Genomic DNA, 26,919 nt, shown 5'->3' on the forward strand with positions numbered 1-26,919 from the left:
CCCGTCGCACTCACACCCACACTTACACCCGCACCCTACTTTTTCAATAATTGCTGAATTCCACACTTTTTTTTTTTTTTTTTTTTTTTAAGAAACAAACACAGAAATAATGTTACTTAATGGGGAAGTTAATATGTGGGATACAGGGTGGAACTAAAAGTCTAAAATATCAATCATGAACCAGCAATGCCCCTCATGTAGTTTACCAAAAAAAATGCCCCTCATATACAGCACGTGACTCAAATGCAAGCCTCGTACATACAAACACTGAAACACACTGCTACAGAAACGAAAAATGCACAGGCAAATGGGTCCAGTGCTCCAGCTAATTCCAAAATGAAAAGTAATGTGGAGCCACTTGTTGAGTGCTAATGAATATTGATGACCCCATCGTGATCAATCAACACAGATTGCTTACTAAGGCTTGTCGCTTCCCTATACGAGGTTTTTTTTTTTTAACACTGTGAAGATAGTTCTTCTTTTTTTTTAAAAAAAATAATAATAATAATTAAATATATTGCAAATGAATAAAGGCTTGAGGTTGAGGGGACCATCGATCCCATTTCACTCCTAAGAGGAAAGGATTGCAAGGGCCGGTGGAACAGCCTAAGATGCTAAAATATGAGTTAAGGAGTTTGACTAATTTAGGGGTGGCAGCCAACCCACCAATCCATTAAAACCGATCCGACCTAACCAGGGACCGAACCTAGGATTTCAAGTTGGAGAGGCCAGAGTTAAGCGAATTTTTTTTTTTTTTTTCAAATATGCATCCATGTAGTATTAAAAAACTATCAATCAAGACAAATACATAAAAATCATTGTTTCTTAATATATTATAAGATACAATTAACTACCAACAAAAACAAAAGACACGAAACACTATTTCTTCTTAATACAATTATTTATAAAAAGGGAACTCAACGCTCTTTTAAATCTTCAAAATCATCTATGATTGAATCCAAACTAAATGTCAAAGCTATATCCTTTTCAATATATGAATTTAGTATTTTTCACTTCTTTTCAATTTATAAATTTATCTAATTTAGTATTATAAGTTAACAATAGGCACAAATGAATCACTATTATTTTCTTAAATTTATGTGACAATTTACTATATTATATGATTTGTTTTTTTCTTTTGTCTTTGGTCTTTGTATCTTTGCTTTTATTTATCTCTTTGTCTTTGTCGTGTCTCCTTATTTCTGACCCTCTCCCAATTTATTATGCATTACCAGCAAAAAATTTTCCTAACTTTACCATTTTTTTTTCTATCACTTGTCCCTATTATTGCCCAACTACCAGTCAACAAACAATCAAATATATTCTCTCTCTTATCTATATAATATAAGAGAGAGAGTCACAAACACAGAGTGACAAAGAGTCACAAAGCCAAAAAAAAAAAACCACAGGCACAAATTCAATTCACAATCACCAACATCAGTTCATCACTATCAGTAAAAACACAAACACCACAAGTCCACAAGCACAGATTGTTAGATTCTGAGATTCACAAACAATCAAAAATTATATTAGGTTTTGAAGGATAGATTAAATACTTGTGAACTGTAAAGGCTGCAGCAATGAAGCAACCGGCGGGAAGATAGGTCTTGCGTTGGCGTGGTGGCGTTGGTGAGTGTTTGTTTGGGTCGACGATAGGCGACAGCTGATAGGGACTGGGACGAGTTTGCGAGATAGGTCTAGCGTGATGGCGGTGTGGGCAGCGAGATGGGTCTCTCTCGTGTGGTGGCGGCGTCACGGCGGCAAGATGGGTCTCTCTCGCTTCTCACTTTCTCAGTTTCTCTTCGTACTCTTACTCTTTGTCTCGCCTATGGCTTCCTTTTCTTCTTTTTTCAATTCGTTTTTCGGTTTGGTTTTGGACTACTGGGTTAGTGGGTTTACTCTTTTTTCTTTTTTTAACATTTACATGGGCTCTGGGCTAGCTAACTCAGTGGGATGGTTTAGGATTTTTTGAGGGGGGCCTAAGCTAAAAAGAAAAAGGGGGGGGGGGGGGGGCTGGGCCCCCTTAGGCCCCCACCTGGGTCTGTCCCTGGATCCAACCCACTTTGTCGAGTTGGGTTGGTTTTTAGAGGTTGATGGGTTAGGTTGAGTAATGCAATTTTTTTTAATAGTGGGTCGGGTTGGGTTCGAGTCATAACAAATATAATCCCGTCTAACCCGACTCGACCCACTTATTTATTTAAAATTTAAATTATATATATATACACACACACATAATATATATTTAAAAATATATTATATAATTAATAATTTTTTATTAAAATTTTTCCCATATTCGGCTCTTCCTATATAAAACCTAATTACTTTTCAAATCCTAACAATCTTATTTTTCTCACTGCCATCTCTCACTCCCACTCTCCCACTCCACTCATATTTGTTTATAACCGAGTTGGGATATTAGTTCAAGTATATTTGTTTTTCAACTCAGTTGGATATATTTTGTTCTTGTTTATAACTGAGTTGGAATACTAGTTCATGTATATTTTGTTTATCAACTCAAGTGGCAAGTGAGATTTTTTTTTTTCTACTTAATTTAATAATAATAGTAATAAAAAAAATCCAACCCATGGGTTCAACCCGATCCATGTGGGTTGGGTTAGTTGAACCCCTGTGATGGGTTAGGTTGTGTTAGATTATTTTAACCCACCATGGTAAGTTGAGTAAAAAAATCCCCTTAAACCGACCTAACCTGACCCATTCACACTCCTAAACTAATTTAAGAGTTACAAAAATTCTAAAATCCTAAGGTAAGAAGCAGGTTTTTAATATCAAGAATTACAGTGGTTATTTCTCAATGAACTTCATTTGAGTGATTAGGAATTGAAAAGACCACTACTTGAGAATATTTATTAGAAAATTACATGGAGAAGGCCATGCTGTAATGGTTCAGAATGCTAGAAGAGTTGCTTTTGATTCCACCCATAAAACACTGACTGGAACATTAAAATCAATCCATACAGGGGAGATCTTGATTTTATGCAAGCAAGCATTAGGGAGTGGTAATCCATTTAGGATGAGAATTCCTTTACGGCCAAAATGCATAAACACCTCATGGGGGGTTTGGGTTAATAGCAAACTGACTCCTTGGGCTTTCAACTTTTTTGTATAACTCGGTGAGGTTTCCATATTCAGTGACGATAAAAAATAATGTGACCTTTAAATGATACCCAACAATTGATTTGCACCAAATAAAACAAATATAACAATAAAAGAGAAAAAAATTTGTTTCTTTTATTGTTATCTGTGTGTTTCATTTAGTGAGAATCAGTTGTTTGGTGTCATTTGATGATTACGTGATTTTTTCCATTCAATTTCACGAATATGAAAACTTCAACAAGTTATAAGGAAAAATCAAAACTCGAAAGCCCAAGGACTAGTATGCAACTGACCCAAACACCAATGAGAGTTAATACATTTTGGTCTTCATTTGCAATTCAAAAGAATCCTAAACTATTATAAATGGGATAGTGGAAATATAAAAGTTTTTCTATTCTATTTTCTGTTGTCCTCACCTGTAAATTTGTAATGCCACTCATACCAAAGTTCTCATGTTAACTCCATGATCTATCATGCCAACACTGTCACGCTATTGTTACCTAGTCAATATATCATTAGCCATTTTGAACGATCGTTAAACGATGACTGCTAATGGTTGATTAACCGTTGAACTTTTTCCAATTGTCATTTTTCATAATTCAATCATTTTCTCATTCAGTTGTATAAAATCTATCTTTAAGGTGTTTTTTCTCATTTGAGGTGCCATTGCCCATTTGATATTGCGATGATCTTCCTCACATCTAATTGATCTAACCTACTCATATTTTCTTTAACTATCTTCTCTCTTGTTGGACTGAAGGCATAATAGTGATGTTGATTGAGACATTCCTTAGTCCCTACTTCTCAAGGAAACAATGATGAATATGAAGATGGAGGTAGCGGCGACAACAATGGCTAGACTTAACTAGTGAAAACAAAGGTTGACAACAATTGCTAGAATTAACTAGTGAGGATGGAGGTTGACGATGATGTGAGATTTTCTATTTTTATAATTCAATAGTACAATTAGGGAGGGGGATTTGAATCTTTGATATTTCTGTTAGAAACATCAAGAGGTAGGGGTGTGCATGGTTTAGTTGGCTCAGTTTTTTCTCAAATTTGTTATCGAATCGATAGGGATCGGTTTTCTCATAATGAAAACCAATGCATACCACTTAGGGTCAGTTTCCCAACCTATAACGGTGCAGTTCGGTCGGCTCGGTTTAATCGGTTTGAAACATTAAAAATTCTATTTGTTTTTTTATATAAAAAAAATCTGTTCAACCTATTCAGTATTCACAAATAAAATCTATTCAATCTCATCAAAAAACAGCAACAAAATCTGTTCAAATTTCACAAAAACTTCATAAAAAAATCTGTTCAACTTGTTCACACAAAATCTGTTCAATCTATTTAAAAAATAGCAACAAAATCAATTCAAATTTCATAGAAAACTTCATAAAAAAATTTGTTCAACTTGTTCACACAAAATCTGTTTAATCTGCTTAAAAAACAACAAAATCTATTCAAATTTCACAGAAACTTCATAAAAACATTTGTTCAACCTGTTTACACATAAAATTTGTTCAAAAACCTGTTCAATCTATTCAAAAATCAGTTCAATCTATTTAATATGTTCAAATTGTTCAAATCTGCTCACACATAAACAATAATGACCCAAATTTCATCATTTCATTCACACATAAACAATCTGATTGCAAGCTTTTCATTGCTCTTATGCCCCAGGTGAAGGTGAACCATTGCTATAGGGAAGCTAATTGCTACGCAAATGGTTTGGCTAGGCTAGGAACTAAGCATGATGATGATGTTTTGTATTATAATTCCCCTCCCCTAAGTATTTTGAATGTTTTTCTTTCGGACTTGTTTGGCCATGAATCTTTTAGGTTGTGCCCTGCCAGTGATGTTTCTGTTTCTCTTTTTTAGTTGAATGAAATTATCCAATTTACCAAAAAAAAAAAAAAAACTATCCAAATTTTTTCATTTCATTCACCATGCAAAAATATTTTGAAATGGCCTCAATAAGAGTTCAACTCCCAAAATACTATCATGTAGCATATAATATCATTAGTGTCATTATGTGTGTCAGTGTTGATAACAATAAGCGTTAATGTATCCACTTAATAACGTATTACAAAACCATTTATTGCTATGCACAAATGCCAAAAGAAAGATATACAAATTAAATTAGCATTTAGGCAAAAGAATGCTAATTGCTTGTATCCCCAATGATAAGCCCACCCATGAATACCTAAATAACTACCATTAGTGAAAAGTCTACTACCAATAACATGTACAAATATAATTAGCATATAGGCAAAAGAATGATAATTCCTGTAAGTCCTTTGTCCAGTAAGTATGTGCACTATGCATCATTCTAGAACTCCTACAAAATACTAAATAAAACAAAATAAACTCATGTTAATAACAATAAAGTTTTTATAAACAATAAAATATTTATAATTAGCATAAACGAATGATAATAGCAAGTATACTTACATAATACTAACTACTAACTAACTTCAATCAAAGAGCAGCACATCACTCATCATCATCCAACAAAATGGTGTTTGGATCCTCCTCCATAGGCATTGGGCAAATTGATGCAATTTCTACAATCTCATTCAAAACAAAATGATTCTTAAGCATTGAGCAAATAAATAAACAATTGATACATATAACAAACAAAATGAACATATATATATATTTACCAGTGTCAATCTCAAAACCATCCATATCCTCCACATTATCCATGCACTCCCGAAGCTTTATTGGTCTTTTTTTCTTTGCATCCTTTAACCAATTTTGGGTACAAATAAGGGTTTCAACTGTATTAGGAGATAGTGAACTACGGAATGAATCCAAAACACGCCCCCCCCCCCCTCGGTATTAAAAGCAGACTCGGATGCAATTGTAGAGACAGAAAATAGCCAACACATAATTGGCAATTTAGGAAAGGACTCGATATCTAGAAGAATTCATTTTCCACCACATCAAGATGTCAAAATCTTCCACATCAAGGTCTTCAGAAGATTCCAACGAATACCAATCCAACTCGTATTTGCTTTCCACACTGTCCTTATCCACCAAGTGTTGCTTAAATCTATTATTATAGCTTTTAATGCAATAAGACAATGAAGCATTACCAACACTTGGCCTGGAGTCCCTAGAAATTGAAGAACCACTACCAACCACTAGAACTTGAAGCTCCATTTTGATCCACTCTCTCCATATATAACCTCTTCAATGCATCCCAAACCTTAGAACTCATCGCATCCCCCTTGTCCTTTCCATACCACTCCCTGAATCAAAACTTCATATACTTCAATCTATACCTTGGTTTAAGAACAACAACAACAAAAAGCATCAAATTGATATTATCTATACTTTCCCAATACTTATCATTTTTTTTTTCATCTCTACCGCCATACTTCTCAAAAGTGGATCCCTATCAACACAACACAACTATTGCAATTGATCTTTAATGCTAATTAGCTCATGGAAGTATGTATTAGAAGTGACAAACAAGGACCCAAAAAATCTAAGTGTTGCCTTATAAAATATGCCAAAAAATTTCATAAAGGTCTTGACATTTTCCCAATCAAGATAGTTAGGAGGACCAATGGGCTTTTTTCCATTCCCATCCACTCCACAAAAATAAAGTTTGTAATGCCCATCCTCCTCTTCCAACCTATCAAATGCTCTCACAAATTTTAAAGCACAATCTAACATGAGATAAGTGGAATTCCACCTTGTTGGCACATCAAGGGACAATAAACATTTGGCTTTAATTTTTTCATTTTTAACACATTATTGAAACTTCTCAAACCTTGCAAGAGAGGTTCTCACATATCGCACCGCATTCCGAACCTTGGCAATTGATTCATGAATGAACTTCAACCCACTTTGCACTATCAAATTCAAGATATGCGCATAACAACGCATATGCATGAACTCACCACCCAATATGCTACTATCTTTTTTTTTTTTTGTTTTCTTCTTCACATAATCAATTGCCACATCATTAGAGTTAGCATTGTCCGTGGTAATTGTAAACAACCGGTCTATACGCCACTTCAACAAACATGACTCAACCACTTTACCTATAGTGTCCCTTTTGTGATTAGCTATAAGGCAAAAGTTTAATATTTTCTTTTGGTAAGTCCAATCCATCAATGAAGTATGCGATGACTACTATGTAGTTAAGTTTTGTATGGACATCCAAGTATTCGCTGTCACACAAACCTGTTGCCCAACAAAAGCCTTTCTCAAAATATCCACCTCACTAGAATAAATCTTCATACAAGCCCTTGCAATGGTAGTGCGATGGGTAATAGGAAACCTAGGCTCAATTATTTTCATAAATTCTTGAAAGCCTTGACGCTCTAATTATTTAAAAGGTAATTCATCAATAACGATCATCCTTGCCAACGCCAACCTTATCCTCTCTTCACTATAGTTTGCAACCACTAACACATTTGAACCACTTTCCTTTTCTCTCTTAGCTTGGAAAGATAGTTTTTTGCTTATCATCACGAGGAAAAGGCCACTTCTTACACACCTTCATGTGTTACAACATACGCAAAGTACCATTTTTCTTACCATGGCAATTATATTGATTTTTACAATACTTTCATTCAGATCTAGGCTTCTTGGGATCAGGACTAGTCAACTTAATGAAGTGCTGTTATACTATAGATGGGTCCTTACCACCTTGTTTAGGTGATAGTGGGGGAAGTGATGCACCAAGTCCAATTGGTGTTGTAGGTTCAGGTGGGTTAGAGTTAGCACTACCAGGACCATGAGGAGGTGGGTTAGGGTCCTCAGGAGAAATAAATCCAGGTGGAGCATCAACATCCATCTAATAAAAAAATTTCAAAAACAAAAAAAAAAGTTTCCACAACAATATCAAATTATAATTTTTCTAGCAAATACAATATCAAATAGCTCACTCTCAATCAAATAATATCACAACCAGGTCCAATAATAGCAATAACTAATCAATTTAATTACAATAAGGCAACAATAATAGACTAACAATCATTAGTCATTACTCAACAATTCATGTCACTAATATTAACAAGGAATTTATTATATTGTTCTCAATATAAATATAAAATAAAAGCTAATTTATATATATATATATATATATAAAAACTTAAAGCAGTTGTTACTAAGTACTAAAAATTTAAAATCAAAATGTTGAATATAGTGAGTGATTAGTGATTACCTCTCCGTGAAGGATTTAAAGCGTGAACTCTCTCAATTTCTGTCTCCCTCAAAAATTAAAATGCTGAAGAAAAAAAAAAGGTTAGTACTTAGTAGATTGTGACACACCGAGTCACTAATTAGCTAGCTCATGCAATGCAACTATGCAAGTAAGTTACTTAAATAATTAAGTGGGATTAAAGTAACAATGTAACACTCCAAAGTCCAAACAAGTGCTGAAAAAATGATAAGTATTACTAAATCTATAGTTTATACTGTTACTATTACCATTGAGTCCAAACAACTGAAACAAGTGCTGAAAAAATGATAAAAAACATAATAAGACTTTTTGTTTTGAGTCCAAACAAATGAAACAAGTGCTATAAACTATAAGCTTAGTTTGGAGTTTGGACTTTTTGTTTTTGTCGAGAGGTGAGAGAGGAGAGGGGCTTAGTGGCTTACCAGTGGTTTGCCTCAGTGAGCCGGTGATTGGTGAGCACCTGTTGGCTGTTGCAGAGGCCAGCCGAGGTGAGGCATTAGGGACTCAACCGGCGAGAGGCGAGAGGCGAGAGGTGAGAGGCGAGAGCGAGAGAGAGAGAGTTAAGGGTTCTGAGAGTGAAATAAAGAATTTATACTTAGGGAGAAATCTGAAAACCTAGCAAAATACGACACCGTTTTGTTTTTTTGTTTTTTTTTTTTTTTTAATAACACCCAATACGATGACGCTTTGTTAAAAAAATATTAAAATAGATACTCGGTAAAACGACGTCATATCCAAACCTCTGAATAATATATACATGTATCAATTTGGTTCGGCGAGACTCGGTTTCAGACTCTCTACTTTGATGATTACACTACACCAGCATCAGAAGTCCATTCGCGCTCTGATTGTCGGCATTGGCTCCATCGGTCGGTTGCAATGGCAGTGTGGGAAGATTGGCGTCGGTCGGTTGGATTGGTGATGGCGTCTCCGCGCACACCCCTATCAAGAGGTGTCAAATTGCTAGTAGAGTTACAAAACTTTTAGTGGTGATATTTTATTTTTTATTCATTTAAACAAAGATAGTTTCATTTCGTTAAACTAAAAGAGAGAATTACATATGATTGTAACTGTTTTCATGGAAAATCTGGTGATGGTATTTTATTATTGAACCATTATAGAAATGACATATTTACCCATTGTGGGCAATATGGTCCAATAAATAACTATTAATTTTAAAAAAAAAAAAGTTTAGCTTCAAACATATTTGAAGTTATTTTGCTCTAACATAATATGTGACAATTGAATAGACAATCCATGCATAATTTTTAGTTACATGAATTTTTTAATAAATTATACGATTTGTTTAAATAATACATATAGATAATCATACAGTTTTGCAATGTAACGGGTGGAAAAAGATAGCTCGAGCAACTACTGCGTACTACTTATCCAATATGAAATAGCCCAACAGCAACAATTTTAGCCCATTGGTTACTAAAACCAGTCTAGCACTCTCCAAGTTGGGCATGCTACAAACAACATTATTGATCCGCTTCTCTCCCATATTGGCAAATCATCAAATAACTGTTGCATCTTTCTCCGTGAAGCCCAGAGAGAAAAATAGATAAATAGGCTTGCAGCCTTGCAGTTGTCCCTTAACGATAAGAACTTCGTGAACTACAACAAGCGAGTACTTGGGCCTTAAGTTGCTTACTCAGCCAGGAAAAAAAAATATATTAAAAGCTCATATTCTTCCAATGCGGCCCTTAAATCCAGACCCAGCAAAAGAAAAGAACAACGGTAATATTTAGGAATATAAACAAAGTATTGGTATTTTATTCAGAAATTAAAACAATAAAAAGTGTCCGTTTGAACGGAAAACATTTTTTAAAGAAAAATTTATGAGTTTTCTAACATTTGGTTGCATCAGAAAATTTGGGTAAAAAGTATGATGGTGAACAAGCCGAGCCGAGTTGAGTATTTAAAGTTCAAATTTGTTTAATTAATTTTATTTCAAATTTGAGCTGAGCTCGAGCTCATGACCAAACAAGATTAAGTGTTTAAGTTTGGCTCATTTTCTTGTCGAACAAGCTCAATTTGTGCACAAGCTACTTGATTAACTTCTCTATTTATTTTTTCCCGCATATAGTAAACCGTGACTATAATTTCTAACCCCTTCACAAATCTATGAATATTACTACAAATGAACTGTTTATATTATCAATAAACTACAAGTACGAGCTTGATATTATATGAACCTAGTTAAAAACTTACACAATCCATTCTCATGTTTATATAAGTATATTTTTGAAAATGTATACATATAAAATAATATATATATATATATATATATATATATATAAGCTATTCTACATGTTCACGAACATATTATTATGTTTGAACTTGGTTTGTTTAATAATCAAAGCTAAATTTGTGTTTGACCTTGATTTGTTTGTTAGCATGAATAAGCTTTTTCTCGAACTAAGCTCGAGCTGTTCATAGACCATAAACACCTTAATTTATTTACAACCCTAGTAAAAAGAAACTTCAAAATTGGTCAATGGATAACCTTAATAAAAATTTGACATATTTTCAAAATTTGTTTTCCACTTTTATTTCATGAAAAATAATCTTTGTCCTTTCATGTTTGAATTATACCCCAAAAAAAAAAAAATGTTACTATACTCTTTTTTTTCTCATATATACAAACATTTTTTAATCCATTTTCAAGGTAGACAATTTTTCATAAATGACTTATTTTCCAGAACCTTCTAAAATGATTTGGGTTAATTTTTTGAGGTAGATAGTTTTTTATTCATAAAATGACATATTTTCCAGAACTTTCTAAAATGATATGGGCGTGTTAGTAGCACAACATTGTGACAACATGACAGGAAGCTAGCAGCAGGCTACAATCACGAGGCCGAATCGGGAGGTTTCTTTTTGAAGCATCCTGGGGCTTTCTACCATCTTCAATTCGACCTTATAGACCATGTGAAAGTCATTCATGAAACCTCTCACAAAAATTTAGACCTTATCTTACCAATGAAGCCAATCCAACACAACCTTATGTGATTATATTAATATCAGATTTCACTTTGTATGCCTTCGCAACAAAGTAGTTCAATCCACCACCGTGCATCTAGGTGAGTTGGTACTGGATTCTGTAGTGACCTGCTGCTCGGAGGTTCAATCCCCCGCACTTACCTAGCAAAAAAAAAAAAAAAAAGTAATTCAATCCCAATGGAACTATATAAACGTCTCTTGAGTGCCCAAAATCTGCCTCAACAGAGATGGCTGATCATCAGAACCCATCTGAAGAGAACTTTGTGAACTTTTTCAAGGGCTGGCTTGTACGCCAACAAAGCTTCCTCAAACAGCTTCTCCACTCAATTTCATCGGACACCACAAACCAACAACAACAAACAAGCTTGATTCAACAAGTCCTAGCTCATTACCAAGAATACTATGACGAGAAAGCCAAAATAGCTAGAAATGATGTATTTCTCCTTTTCTGTCCTCTATGGTTGAGTTCATTCGAGCGAAGCTTGCTTTGGGTTGCTGGGTATAAACCTTCTTTGGTTTTCAAAATAGTTGATGGTGCAGTTAAGGACTTAACGGCAGAGCAAACACTAAGAATGGAAGAAGTGAAAGCTAAGACAGGGAAGAAAGAGAGAGCGCTGATGGAGACATTGGTGAGGTTTCAAGAAAGCGTGGCGGCACCGCCAATGTTGGCGTTGGTAAGGCAGGTTGGGAGGCTTACGGATGGTGAAATATCTAGCTTGGACTTAACAATTGAGGCACTGAAGACAGCGATGCTGCAAGTGATAGAAGGTGTTGACTCGCTTTGCAAATCCACTGTGAGTAAAGTGGTGGAGATAGTCCGATTCAGATTGTTAAGTTTTTGGCTGTTAAATATTAGCATTGACACACCATGTTGAATATGCTAGTATGGATACGGAAGCGAAAGCATAAAGTATAAAACACAATAACACACGAGGGTTACTTAGTTTAGCTTAACGGCCTACATCCACGGAGGAAACCCTAAAGGGCTACATCAATAATATATTATAGTGTAGTACAAATCCTGTATTACAATGAATCATAACATGTGTATATATAGTAGACCAAACCCTAGACTAATACACTTCTAGTACAAGTAGGAGACTTAACTTGCACACAAAGTAGAATTAGGTTTGGGCCTATACTAATGGGCTAATATATCTCTAACACCTCCTCTCAAACTCAAGATGGAAGTTTGATGAAATCTTGAAATTTGATAAGGTTGAGAAGATCTCTTGAATGAAGTTTGGCTCTGTGACGGTAGTTTGAGGAAGGCAATGGTCTTGTAGTGTTGATGCGACTTCTAACGATGGCATGCCTATATCGGAGAATTTTGACGGCAGCAGTAGGAAGCCAAAGAAAATGAACACAGCGAAAAAAAAAAAAAAAAAAAAAAAAAAAAAAAAAAAAAAAAAAAAAAAAAAAAAAAAAACACTAAGGAAGACAAAGATTGCTCTTAAATATATCGTAAGGACAGAAAACCATGGCTATAAGAAGGTGGTTCTGATACCATGTTATATATTAGTATTGACACACCATGTTGAATATGCTAGTATGGATGCAGAAGCGAAAGTATAAAGTATAAGATACAATAATACATGAGGGTTACGTGGTTCAGCCTAACGGCCTACATCCATGGAGGAAACCCTAAAGGGCTACATCAATAATATATTATAGTGTAGTACAAATCCTGTATTACAATGAATTATAACATGTGTATATATAGTAGAATAAACCCTAGACTAATAGACTTCTAGTACAAGTAGGAGACTTGGCTTGCACACAAAGTAAAATTAGGTTTGGGCCTATGCTAATGGGTTAATATATCTCTAACATTGGCCACAGTTGCTCAGTTTCATCTTCAAACAAGAAGGTGGGGATTGCAAAGGGACTCGCAAAGAGCAACAACTGGCTTGGTGTGAGATCAATGGGAAGGGGATGTTCAGTCAGTAGTGTTTGTCTACTCTGTGTTTAATTGGTGTTTTTTTTTTTTTTTTTTTTTGGGGGGGGGGGGGGGGGGCTAAATAAAAAAGCGTCTATAGTATGAACTCATCAACAACAATGTGTAATACAAAGTGTACTACCGAAACCTTGATGTAGCTATCATCGAAGGCACAATATATTCGTTGAAGCGCACTCATATCAATCACCCCCATGACATATAAGAGTAGTGGGTAGCCTAAAGTTTAGTAAGTGAGGAGAAACAGAGTAACTGTGGTAGTTACTTTATTAGTATCATAGTATGTTAGAGTTGTAACGTAGTGTGTTAAGGGTGATAGGCCAGTTGGCCAATTATCTTCATAATGGAATAAGATATGTCCAAACTTAAGTCAAGACTCAAGAACGTGTCTATCTCTTGAACCAAAAAATAAGAAAGAAGTTCTTGAACGTGTCTATCTTTTGTCACAGGACCACCTTGACTTGCAAAAAATTGCATATATACACTTGCAAAAAAAAAAAAAAAAAAAAAAAAAAAATTATATGTTAAACTGACTTATTGTGACCACCCTAATAAATATGTTGAACAACCTGACTTGAGAAATACAAAAAGTCGTGTTCAATAAAAATAAGAATAATGCTACATTCACAACATTTTCACAATAATTTTATAATAAATCTAGTGCCGTTTGGCAAAGATTATTTTTGCCAACTTATTTTACTATTTAGCTTATTTTGCTACTATTTATGGACCCCACTGCACTTTTTGGTACTATTTATGGGTTTCATTATACTATTTTAACTAACTTTTACCTTTATCTACAGTACTCTCAGCAAAAAGTTTTCAATTTCAACAAAATAAGCAGATCTCAAACGAACTACTAATGTGGTAAGCTATTACTGATTCTAATTTGGGCTCAATACTAATATTATTTCTTTATCCACCAATAATAGCTTTTTGCATAAAATTTATTGTAAAAATATTGTGGACATAGCGTTACTCCAAAATTAATTCTGCCCCCAAACATAATCCTTAATCCCTTTTATAGAATTTTGTAAAAAAAACTTAAAAATAACAACAATAAATATTAGCCCAAATAACAACAAACATAAACAAACAAACAAACAAACAAACAAAAAACAAAATAAGACCAAACAACAACAAGTGATCTAATTATTCAACAAAAAGCCTACTATAAAACAAAAAGATAAAAATCACTAAACATTCAAATTTGTAACTCGTTTAACCTATTCAATAAAAATAATATCTAATTTCATTTTTCCCTTAAAAAATGGTACCAAGAAAAATATTGTATTTATCAGTTTTCTTTGATGGTGACGACAGTAATATTTTTTTTTTGGTTTTGCAGTCACAACAAGTATACTCTCCTTAGTGACTTGACTCACAATTGTAATAAATATTCAAATTATCACTTTATTAAATTTTGTATAATTTAAATTTTTTCATGACCTCTTAAAAAGAATTCCTAAATCCGCTATTGCCTGCATGTTGAAGTTTATTAACTTGGGCCACTTGGCTCTTGAGCGTGTTCCCTGATCTGTTCTTTTGGTCTTGTTTCTCTATTCTAATATATCTCTTTCTTCCAAAAGCCCATATAGAGGGAAAAGGGCTAAACTGAGACTTGCGGGGAAGTACTCATCAACATCAAACTAGGCAAGTGTTTCTCATTTTCACGGAGAAGGAAAACCAATAGCGTGTTCGTTGGTTTGCTAGGAACTTAGAGGACCGTCATTGGGCCTCACTATCTCGGCCTTTACTCGTATTGGGTTAGAGCTCCTCTGTTTCATGAGAATATTAAGGTTTCTTGGTCTCATTCTATTCTATTCTAATTTTATACATGTTCACAATTGAATCCCAAATTTATGAATCTGGTTTCATCGCTATTACTAGTCAATCGAACCAAGCTGTTTATGAACAGCTAGAGCTCAGGTTGAGAAAAGGCTTATTTATGTTTGTTTGTTTAGCAAACAAGGTAAGCTTAAGCCTAGGTTTAGGCTTGACTATTAAACAAATCAAGTTCAAACATAATAATATGTTCATGAACAAGCTCGTAAATATGAGACTTAATTTAAATTATATATAATATTATAATTTTATTCATATACTTGTCTAAATAATAGACTTGAGATTGAATTGTACAAGTTTGTAATATGTTCATACGATTTCAAATTATTATTTGTGACTTATTACTTATATTAACAATTCATTCATAATAAAAATTCATAGATTTGTGAAAAACTAAAAAATTCATGTCATGGTTTTATTATATATAGAAAAAAAAAAAATATTCAAGTAGTCCATAAACAAATTTGAGCTTGTCTAAAAAAAGAAAAATGAAAAAAAAAAAAGAATCAAATTTAAACATATAATCTTGTTTAGTAATGAGCTTAAATTTGACTTGTATTTAAAATAAAATAAATGAATAGGCCTTCACTTTGTTTACATCCTACTTGTGTCTATGTTGCTTGGAAAATTCAGACCACTATACTATACTTGCTTTCACTTTTTTGTTTCACTTTCTTTTATTCTCCTAAGTTTTCGTTTAGTAATATTTTATTCATCCAACTAGGCAAAATTTTATTATGACATTCAATTTTGGGCCCTGAAGCCATGTTATGACTTAGTGGGTCGGTACAACCCCATTATAAAGAGTAAGTCACACGTACACTCATAGCAGCCATAACAGAGGTCTAATCTATTCGTGCATAGCCAAAAGTTTATTGCGCACACTTTTCTTGAAGTATTGGGCCAAATCAATATCGACCTTGAAAAATGTTGGCGTTGGTAAGGCGGGTTGGGAGGCTTACGGATGGTGAAATATCTAGCTTGGACTCAGCAATTGAGGCACTGAAGACAGCGATGCTGCAAGTTTTTGATCACAGCTGCTCAGTTTCATCTTCAAACGAGAAGGTGGGGATTACAAAGGGACTAGCAAAGAGCAACAACTGGCTTGGTGTGAGATCAATGGGAAGGGGATGTTTAGTCAGTAGTGTCTGTCTACTCTGTGTTTGATTGGTTTTTTTTTTTTTGGGGGGGGGGGGGTTAAATAAAAAAAGTATCTATAGTATGAACTCATCAACAACAATGAGTAATACAAAGTGTACTACCAAAACCTTAATGAAGCTATCATCGAAGGCATAATATATTCGTTAAAGCGCACTCATATCAATCACCCGCATGACATATGTGAGAGTAGTGGGTAGCCTAAAGTTAATAAGTGGGGAGAAACAGAGTAACTGTGGTGGTTACTTTATTAGTATCATAGTATGTTAGAGTTGTACCGTAGTGTGTTAAGGGTGATAGGCCAGTTGGCCAATTATCTTCATAATGGAATAAGATATGTCCAAACTTAAGTCAAGACTCAAGAACGTGTCTATCTCTTGAGCCAAAAAATAAGAAAGAAGTTCTTCATCTCATATTCAGTTTACTCCTGAAGCGAGTGCCTAGTTTATTTCTTTATTAGTAACATAATTTTAGCTCAAAAGATGAAATAAAACGTAACCTGATCTATATTCCTTTCTTTTCCTTTTCCTTTTCCTTTTCTTTTCTTTTTCTTTTTCTTTTTTTTTTTTTTTTTTTTTTTTTTAATTATTTAATTATTTATTTTTAATGTTCCAAAACCAAAAGCCCAAAGGTGCGTGTCAACAATGCAGTATGCTCTTTCAGTTCCTGTTGGATTTTTTTTTTTTTTTTTTTTTTTTTTTTTTGAAAGCAGTTCCTGTTGGATTAGTGGTAGTTCAAAGTTCCAAACAAGGCTACTCTTCATAAGGTATCTCATGCGTTGGATACATGACACTTTTGTCTTATTGACAAGTGTGTCCTACAAAGGTCCGGTGCATATAAGACTTTTGCCTATTTCCTTTACTAAATCATAGTTAGTTTAGATGCTAAAGAGCCTAGCATGCATTGGCGGCTCTACGTGCAAACCAGGGTGGTCACAGGACCACCTTGACTTGCAAAAAATTGCATATATACACTTGCCAAAAAAAAAAAAAAATTATATGTTAAACTAACTTATTGTGACCACCCTAATAAATATGTTGAACACTCTAACTTGAGAAATACAAAAAGTTGTGTTCAACAAAAATAAGAATGATGCTACATTCACAACATTTTCACAATAATTTTATAACAAATCTAGTGTCCGTTTGGCAAAGATTATTTTTGCCAACTTATTTTACTATTCAGCTTATTTTGTTACTATTTATGGACCTCACTGCACTTTTTGGTATTATTCATGGGTTTTATTGTACTATTTCAGCTAACTTTTACTTTTATTTACAGTACTCTCAGCAAAAAGTTTTCAATTTCAACAAAATAAGCGGATCCCAAATGAACTATTAATGTGGTAAGCTATTACTGATTCTAATTTGGGCTCAATACTAATATTATTTTTTTACCCACCAATAATAGCTTTTTGCATAAAATTTATTGTAAAAATATTGTGGACATAGCGTTACTCCAAAATTAATTCTGCCCCCAAACATAATCCTTAATCCCTTTTATAGAATTTTGTAAAAAAAACTTAAAAATAACAACAATAAATATTAGCCCAAATAACAACAAACATAAACAAACAAAAAAAAACAAAAAACAAATAAGACCAAACAACAACAAGTGATCTAATTATTTAATAAAAAGCCTACTATAAAACAAAAAGATAAAAATCACTAAACATTCAAATTTGTAACTTGTTCAACCTATTCAATAAAAATAATATCTAATTTCATTTTTCCTTTAAAAAATGTTACCAAGAAAAATATTGTATTTATCAGTTTTCCTTGATGGTGACGACAGTAATATTTTTTTTTGGTTTTGCAATCACAACAATTATACTCTCCTTAGTGACTTGACTCACAATTGTAACAAATATTCAAATTATCACTTTATTAAATTTTGTATAATTTAAATTTTTTCATGACCTCTTAAAAGAATTCCTAAATCCGCTATTGCCCGCATGTTGAAGTTTATTAACTTGGGCCACTTGGCTCTTGAGCGTGTTCCCTGATCTGTTCTTTTGGTCTTGTTTCTCTATTGTAATATATCTCTTTCTTCCATAAGCCCATATATAGAGGGAAAAGGGCTAAACTGAGACTTGCGGGGAAGTACTCATTAAACTAGGCAAGTGTTTCTCATTTTCACGGAGAAGGAAAACCAATAGCGTGTTCGTTGGTTTGCTAGGAACTTAGAGGACCGTCATTGGGCCTCACTATCTCGGCCTTTACTCGTAATGGGTTAGAGCTCCTCTGTTTCATGAGAATATTAAGGTTTCTTGGTCTCATTCTATTCTATTCTAATTTTATACATGTTCACTTCAATTGAATCCCAAATTTATGAATCTGGTTTCATCGCTATTACTAGTCAATCAAACCAAGCTGTTTATAAACAGCCAGAGCTCAGGTTGAGAAAAGGCTTATTTATGTTTGTTTGTTTAGCAAACAAGGTAAGCTTAAGTCTATGTTTAGGCTTGACTATTAAACAAATCAAGTTCAAACATAATAATATATTCATGAACAAGCTCGTAAATATGAGACTTAATTTAAATTATATATAATATTATAATTTTATATGTATACTTGTCTAAATAATAGACTTGAGATTGAATTGTACAAGTTTGTAATATGTTCATACGATTTCAAATTATTATTTGTGACTTATTACTTATATTAACAATTCATTCATAATAAAAATTCATAGATTTGTGAAAAACTAAAATATTTATGTCATGGTTTTATTATATATAGAAAAAAAAAATTATTCAAGTAGTCCATAAACAAATTTGAGCTTGTCTAAAAAAAGAAAAATGAAAAAAAAAAAAAGAATCAAATTTAAACATATAATCTTGTTTAGTAATGAGCTTAAATTTGACTTGTATTTAAAATAAAATAAATGAATAGGCCTTCACTTTGTTTACATCCTACTTGTGTCTATGTTGCTTGGAAAATTCAGACCACTATACTATACTTGCTTTCACTTTTTTTTTTCACTTTCTTATATTCTCCTAAGTTTTCGTTTAGTAATATTTTATTCATCCAACTAGGCAAAATTTTATTATGACATTCAATTTTGGGCCCTGAAGCCATGTTATGACTTAATGGGTCGGTACAACCCCATTATAAAGAGTAAGTCACACGTACACTCATAGCAGCCATAACAGAGGTCTAATCTATTCGTGCATAGCCTAAAGTTTATTGCGCACACTTTTCTTGAAGTATTGGGCCAAATCAATATCGACCTTGAAAAATGAAAATACTTCAAATCCTGTTGCGCCTGGGCAAAGGACTATTTTCTGTGGGGTTTACCCAAAATAAATGATTACTAGGTTTATTTGATAATGCGTGACCAGCAATTTAAGTAAGGTCCTTGGTGATGTTTACTGGGTTTATCTGATAATGATTGCTGAGTACTATGGAATTTATCCAGTAATAATTGTATGAGTGTTTGCTTTTTTTTATTATTATATTTAACTTCCATTTACTTTGCTCTTTAATATATATAAAAGAGACCAAATAATGTCGACATTTTTTTTACATTTCTGACATAAAATCACCTCTTATTATTTGCTGCTGATATACAACTTGTGTTAAACAAAGAAAAAGTCGAGAGCAAAGGAAAGTGAATGCTAGAGATTAGGTGTTCAGACACTTCAGGGTACTTTTAAAGAAGTGGGTTAGTAAATGACATATTTGACTGGTACAAATTATTCAATACTGCGTTGTGACACAAAACTGCACTAAAAGACTTTTAATAGATCATTACAAAGTACTGTCATAAAATAATTGCATTGGGACCAAATATTTAAAGCTGCAGTCAATGGCCAGCAAAACTTTCTGTTTTGTTTAGTGGGAAAGGGCGATAGATGATTTAATCATCTAATGACCTTTGAGGCACTTTTTTTTTTTTTTTTTGTTGGCTTTGAGCCAAACAAACAAAATGGCCAGACACCCTTTTGGCTTTACGAGTGTGAAAAGGTTGAATTGCATAGCAATACACTTTTTAAGTGTATTATGGGTGTTCTTGTTTCTCTTTAAAACGACAACTTACATTATCTGTGAATCTCTCCAAGCAATCATCTTTGTTGTTTGTACTTCCTTTTCTCATTTTCTTTGTCTTGGCACTTCAATAGAATTGCTCGATGATGTTACTGAACATAAATGTAGTTGTTTCTATGTCCTCCACGCCTTCTTGTCGTTTTAACTTGTGTTTGCGGTAAAAACCACGTAATTGGCTCAATTGTGTGATATCAAATGGTTCCGTGATGCGTATGCTAGTCTGTTTACAACGATCTGACTAAGATGTTTTGAGGGAAAAAAGTGCTAGTATACTAGCCAAAAGGTAAACAAATTGTTAATGAAAGATAAGAACCGGCTTATGAGATCTTAGATTCAAAACTCCTCGTTAGTATTTTGAAACTTTCACAAAGAGATTCTTATCTATAATTATCTGATGTGTGTGAGATAAGAAAACTACATGCACCCAAAGAAATAATTTGTATAAAGTCTTAAGTCTTAACACCCTTGTTAAAAAGGTAATTTAAAAAAAAAAAAAATCAGCAACCTATTCTTTTTGCTGAAATGAGAGAGATATATCACAACCAAAAAAAAAAAAAAAAATTATAATCAAGGATGGTATAAGGAGCAAAGCATGATTTGCTACGGGAGGAAAAATCCAATGGCTGTAACAGGCCCTAGTAATTTGACTCAACAAAATGAAAGAACCCAAGACAAGGACAGCATGCACTGACTGGCGGTCAAAAATGCGCACCACTTATACAAATTGATTTAAACAAACTACGTTGTGGCTCCAGCGTCTAGCCGTGGTCCCTGAATATCTCAAAATTTGACTAGAAAAGTGAAAACAATAATTACTTGCCTCTTTCAGCCACTCTGTAGCGTCTAGGCATTGGCTGCAGCTGCTTTAAAACCTTCCAATAGAAACGTCTACTTATACAGCTGAGGACAGAGTTGGGCTAACAACATTTAAGTCATTGAGTGGGTTGGGTACGTGTCGAATTATGTGTATTCGGCTTTATGTGTTGATCTAAATTTGACTTATTTGATAAATATGTTAAGAATTTTCAAACCCAATACGACCTATTTATTAAACAAGTTAACATAATCTGACACATTTAATTCGTTTAATTAACAAGTCATATAAATGCCAATACAAATAATTTATTTAATTAATGGGTTATACCTGACTTGAATAACCTGTTATCAATTCTCATATATCTAAAATTAAAATACAATTATAGCCATAAATATAGTAATAAACATATAATTACAATAATAAATTAAGCAATAATAACAAAATAATAATATCAAAAACTCATATCTTTATAAGCTAAACAAGTCAAACAGGTCAAATGAGTTCACATGTTGAACCCGAATACGACATTTTTATTAAACGGGTCAATTGTATCGACCTAAATATGACCCGAACCTGTTTAGTTTCAACTCACGACTTGTTTATAAATGGATTAGTTGTGTCGAATTTGCAGGTCATGTCATATTTTCCCACCCCTACCCATGGCCACCTAATTTCAATGTAACAAGTTAAACTTAAACCCATGCTATGCATGAAATTTTTTTGCATAAAGTTTAAATCACATGATTGATAATTTTTTGCTTAAAGAATATTTAAATTAAGATTTATGTTTGATAGAAATTACATTAGTTACATCAGTTATAATATATGGGTTATGTGGTTTCATGCTTTCATGTCAAAATTGGTCAACCTGTCTTGACATGAATAATAAACCAAGTCATTTTGGGTTAGGCAAATCTACATATAATTGACACAATTATTATTGTGTCAAAGCAGATCAATCTATTTTGACATTAACTCATTGACACTAAACAATAACCTCTAACAAATTGTATTGTGTTTGCAAATCATGTCAAACATTGTGACCTTTACTTCTACATATATAATTCCTTAATTTTCATCATTTTAAATCATATCATATCATATACTGTATAATAAAAGTTGGGTATAGAAGTTTTAGTTGCGTCAAGTGGCTGCACTAACTTGCAGAAATTTTTTTTAGAATTTAAAAAAAATTAATATAATTTTTTTTGTACTTATCTTCTTCTCCTATAATTTCTAAATTGATAAAAATCTTAATTTAATTACAATCCAAACTTTTCATCTAATCCTTTTATTATTATAATTTATAAGTTGATAAAAAATTTTAATTTGATTACAATTCAACTCTTCATCTAATCCTTTTTTTTATTTAAATTATATTACTACGTGTAAAAAAAAAAAAAAAAAAAAAAAAAAAAAAAAAAAAAAACACACGCTCTCAAAGTGATAGAGAAAACAAACAGGTTTATTTTTTATTGTTTTTCTAAATTTATATCTTAATTTATAATTTGTGTTAATTTCTTAATTTTAAATTATGAATAATTTTGATTATATTCTTTATATTGAATGTCAATTATCGTTTATAGGTTTTTGGTTGTGTTATATTCTTCAGAAAAAAATAAATAAAATAAAATAAAAGAGTTTATATAAATTTGGCAACAGAGCTAAATAGATAAGGCTAAGAAATGTTTACTAATAATAATTTTATTAGTAACTTTTCTTTAACATGATTTAAAAAAAAATGAATAGAAAGATAATTTATTAATGTGATTTAAACTCTTCTAAAACTTTTTTAAGGGGTTGGTTTAAAAAAATTGCAAAGTAATTTTCTAATTATTAACTACTATGCGCTAACTTCTAACTACCAAAACCCACAATAGAAATACTAATCCGTATGAGATACCATTTCCGAAGATTAATATCTTAGCTATTATATATTAACGCTAACTTATATATATATATATTTATATATAAGAGGGGTTTTCTACTTCCTTGCAAAACAAATGAACTATAATAAGAATTAGCTAGACAGGGATAAAACTACACCACCTCTTTTCTACAATATATGTTAAATTCAAATCATTTTTCACGCATATTCATACGCTATATGAAAGAATTATAATAAGAATTAGCTAAATAGAGGTAAGACTACACCACCTCTTTTCTACAATACATGTTAAATTCAAATAATTTTTCGTGTATATTCACATACTACACAAAGGAATTATAATAAGAATTAACTAGACAAGGGTAAGATTACACCACCTCTTTTCTACAATAAATATTAAATTTAGATCATTTTTCATGCATATACACACACATGTAGCATGCAACGCACAAGACTTAAACTTTAAGTTTAAACTTAAACTTGGTATAGTGAAACTCACTCGAGTTTCAGTGCCTTCTTCCATACTTTCAAGGACAAAAATTAAATTCTCATGTGAGTCTCTCTCTACTTCAAATTTTTAAATGTTTAATAATTTAGATTGTTCTTAATTATTGAATTGAGGTTTCACTTAAACATTATTTCAATTATTGTTTCGAATAGTTTTTAATTATTAAATTCAAGGGTTTTCCATTTAAATATATGTGATCAATTGAGCCTTAAAGTTCAATGTATTATTGAAAATCATTTTATATATATATATTAGGTACCTCTACCATCTTCCATTCAATTATATATATATCTATATATATATATATGTGCATATTATGACACCTTAGTTTCACACAACATGTATTCATTATGTAACTTAAAAGTAAAATATTCATTTATTTTAAGTAAATTAATAAAAAAATTATTTTTCTAGACAGGAATAAGACCCCACCACCTCTTTTCTACAATATATGTTAAATTCAAATAATTTTTCATGCATATTCACACGCTACACGAAGGAATTATAATAAGAATTAGCTAGATTAGGAATGGCAACGGGTCGGGTTCGGGCCGGGTTTTTCAATACCCGGACCCGACCCGCGGGCAAAGACCCGCAGCCCGAACCCGGCCCGTTTACTAAACGGGTTTTTTTCCGGGGCCCGGACCCGCCCCAGTCGGGCCCCACGGGCCCCGCGGGCCCCGTTAAACCCTGCCAAATTTGGGCCCATCCGTGGCCCAAATATTGGCCCAACCAAAAAAAAAAAAAAAAAAAATTTCCTCAGCTTTTCTTGAATGTTCTGGGCAGCCAAACACTACAATCCATAAGAACAATACAAACTCAGAAACACTACAATCCAGAACAATACAAACTTAGAATTCTTCTACCGATTTTAGTTAATTTTTTTTTTTTCAAAACTCTTCCTCTCTCTCAACCTCAAAATCGGAACTCCATGGCCAGACTTTCATGCTTTGCAACTCGCCGTTCACCACCGTTCCCCACTTTTCTTTCTCTTCGCAACTCGCCGTTCCCCACCGTTCAAAATCGGAACTCCATGGCCAGACTTCTCTTTCTCTTCACTCCATGGCCAGCTTTTCTTTCTCTTCTCTTTCAAGCTCTCTGTCGGTTAACACCCATTAATTGTGACCGCCGCTTGCCACTACCATCTACCGCCATCTAGATTCAATCTTCATCAACGATTCACTCTCTCTCTCACAAACGGTTAGACCGATCTGACCGAAACCCATTTCGGCTGATTTCAGAGTGGTGGGTTTAATTGACTCAGTGGGAGTTCATTTGGATTTGTTGTTAAGTTAATTTCAGTGGTGGTGGGGAGGTGAGGCGTGAGGCAGTGACTGAGAGAGTGAGTGAGCTGAAATGAGGTGGTGAGGGTGAGGAGGGACTGAGGGAGGCGTGAGTTGCTGCGGAAGAAATGAGAGATTTAGGGTTAGATAATAGCTATATATATATATATATATATATATATATATATAGGGGGTATTTTTGTAATTACAGGGAAACCGGGTTTTATCCGGGTCGGGTTTCGGGTCGGGTTTCAGATTTTTTTATAAAACCCGGACCCGATCCGAACCCGTTTCGGGGTTTTTTTTAAAAACCCATACCCGACCCTATTCCTAATCGGACCGGATAAAACCCGGCCCATTAGGGTCGGACCGGACCGGGTACCCGCGGGTCGGGCAAAAATTGCCATCCCTAAGCTAGATAGAGGTTAGACTACACTACCTCTTTTCTACAATATATGTTAAATTCAGATAATTTTTCATGCATATACACACACATGTAGCATGCAACGCACAACATGCATTCATTATGTAACTTAAAAATAAAATATTCATTTATTTTTATTATTTATTTTAAGTAAATTAATAAAAAAATTATTTACATATAAATTTTGATTAAACCGTGCATCGCACATGTATAATGCTAATTATATATAATAAAAGTTGGGCTTAGATGCTGTGGTTGTGCCACGTGACTTCGCCAAATTGTAGAAATTTTATTAAATTTTTAGTTTTTTTAAAGAACTAAAAAGGAATAGTATACTATCAGGACTCTAATTCATTCTTATCATTAAATAAAATTATATTAACATTTTTTTTTGTTAGGATATATTTCTTAAATTAAGGGATAATATTTAACATACAAAAATTTAATTTAGATAATATTTATTATCTAATTAACATTATTTTTTTATTTTTTAGGATATATTTCTTAAATTAGGGGTTAATATTTAACATACAAAAATTTAATTTAGATAATATTTATCATCTAAATTTTCAAAATTTTAATATTATTAAATTAATATTATTTTATCATAATATCAAGCTACAAAACTTGATTATTAAGGAATAAGCACAATCCAAATTCTTCAAGAGGTGATTAATATAAATCTATTCCCAGAAAAAAAAATATATCTCCAATAATTTGATAATCTCTATCTATTCCAAGAAAGAGTATATATCTTCATTAATTTAATAATTTCTATATTGATGACATTTATATATATATATATATCAAAACTCCTTATACCTATCAACCACATTCTCTTTCTCTCTCTCTTTTTTTTTTTAAAAAATTTAATTTTTAATTTTTTATATGTTACGTTATGTTGAATAATATTGAAAAATGAGTGTGAGTAAAAGAGATTTAAAGTCTGTACTATGTATCTAAGAGTTAAGCTCTTTTTGGATATACACCATTGTAAGTTTCTTTAAAAAACCTTCTCCCCTCTTCCCGTGTGTGTGTGTTAAAAATGTTTAGTATTCTAAAAAAATTAAATAAAATAAAAAACTTTTTTTTTTCTTTTCATTCTATTCATATGACCTTTTTTTTTTAATTCCAATTTTTATGGGATAAAAACATACACATTGATTAGATATCTTTAATTTCAATAAGATTTAAATGAATTATATTTCAAATGGAACTCTACCAATATATATAATCCTATATATCCTTTTTGGAGGGAAGTTTATTTCAATATGTAAATACCTAAATCCCATGACAATGTAGGTATGCATTCTTTCTTCTTTTATTATTATTATTTTCATTTTGTTTATTTTCTTTAGTGTTATTATTGGTTTTTTGTTTTCATGTGATTTTAATTAATGAATTCAAAACATTCGAAAACATTGTCAAGTTTCTAAAGGCTCCTTCTTTGTTTTTGTATTTTGTTTTTATTAAATTGATTAGGTTTTGTGTATTGGTTGCCTTTTGTTTAAACTAATTTTCTTACCTTTGATCTAATTTATATGCTGAGGGTTAGGGTCTTAGAATTAATGATTAAATATGGTTAGAATTAATAGATTAATTTTAACAATTTTCTTATTTGATTTTTATGTTACATCAAATTATCAAGATGTTCTACATGT

General features: G+C 32.5%; 1 protein-coding gene across 1 annotated transcript; it reads left to right on the forward strand.

Moving 5' to 3' along the window:
* The first annotated feature begins 11,556 nt into the window (after nucleotides 1–11,556).
* LOC115970650 (protein DOG1-like 4) lies at nucleotides 11,557–13,279 on the forward strand. Its single transcript, XM_031090246.1, has 2 exons — nucleotides 11,557–12,123; nucleotides 13,172–13,279. The coding sequence occupies exons 1-2, from the start codon at nucleotides 11,557–11,559 to the stop codon at nucleotides 13,277–13,279; spliced, it is 675 nt and encodes a 224-aa protein (XP_030946106.1).
* The last annotated feature ends 13,640 nt before the right edge of the window (nucleotides 13,280–26,919 follow it).

This window comes from Quercus lobata, chromosome 12, assembly GCF_001633185.2.
Source record: "Quercus lobata isolate SW786 chromosome 12, ValleyOak3.0 Primary Assembly, whole genome shotgun sequence".
In the NCBI taxonomy this organism is placed as follows: Eukaryota; Viridiplantae; Streptophyta; class Magnoliopsida; order Fagales; family Fagaceae; genus Quercus; species Quercus lobata.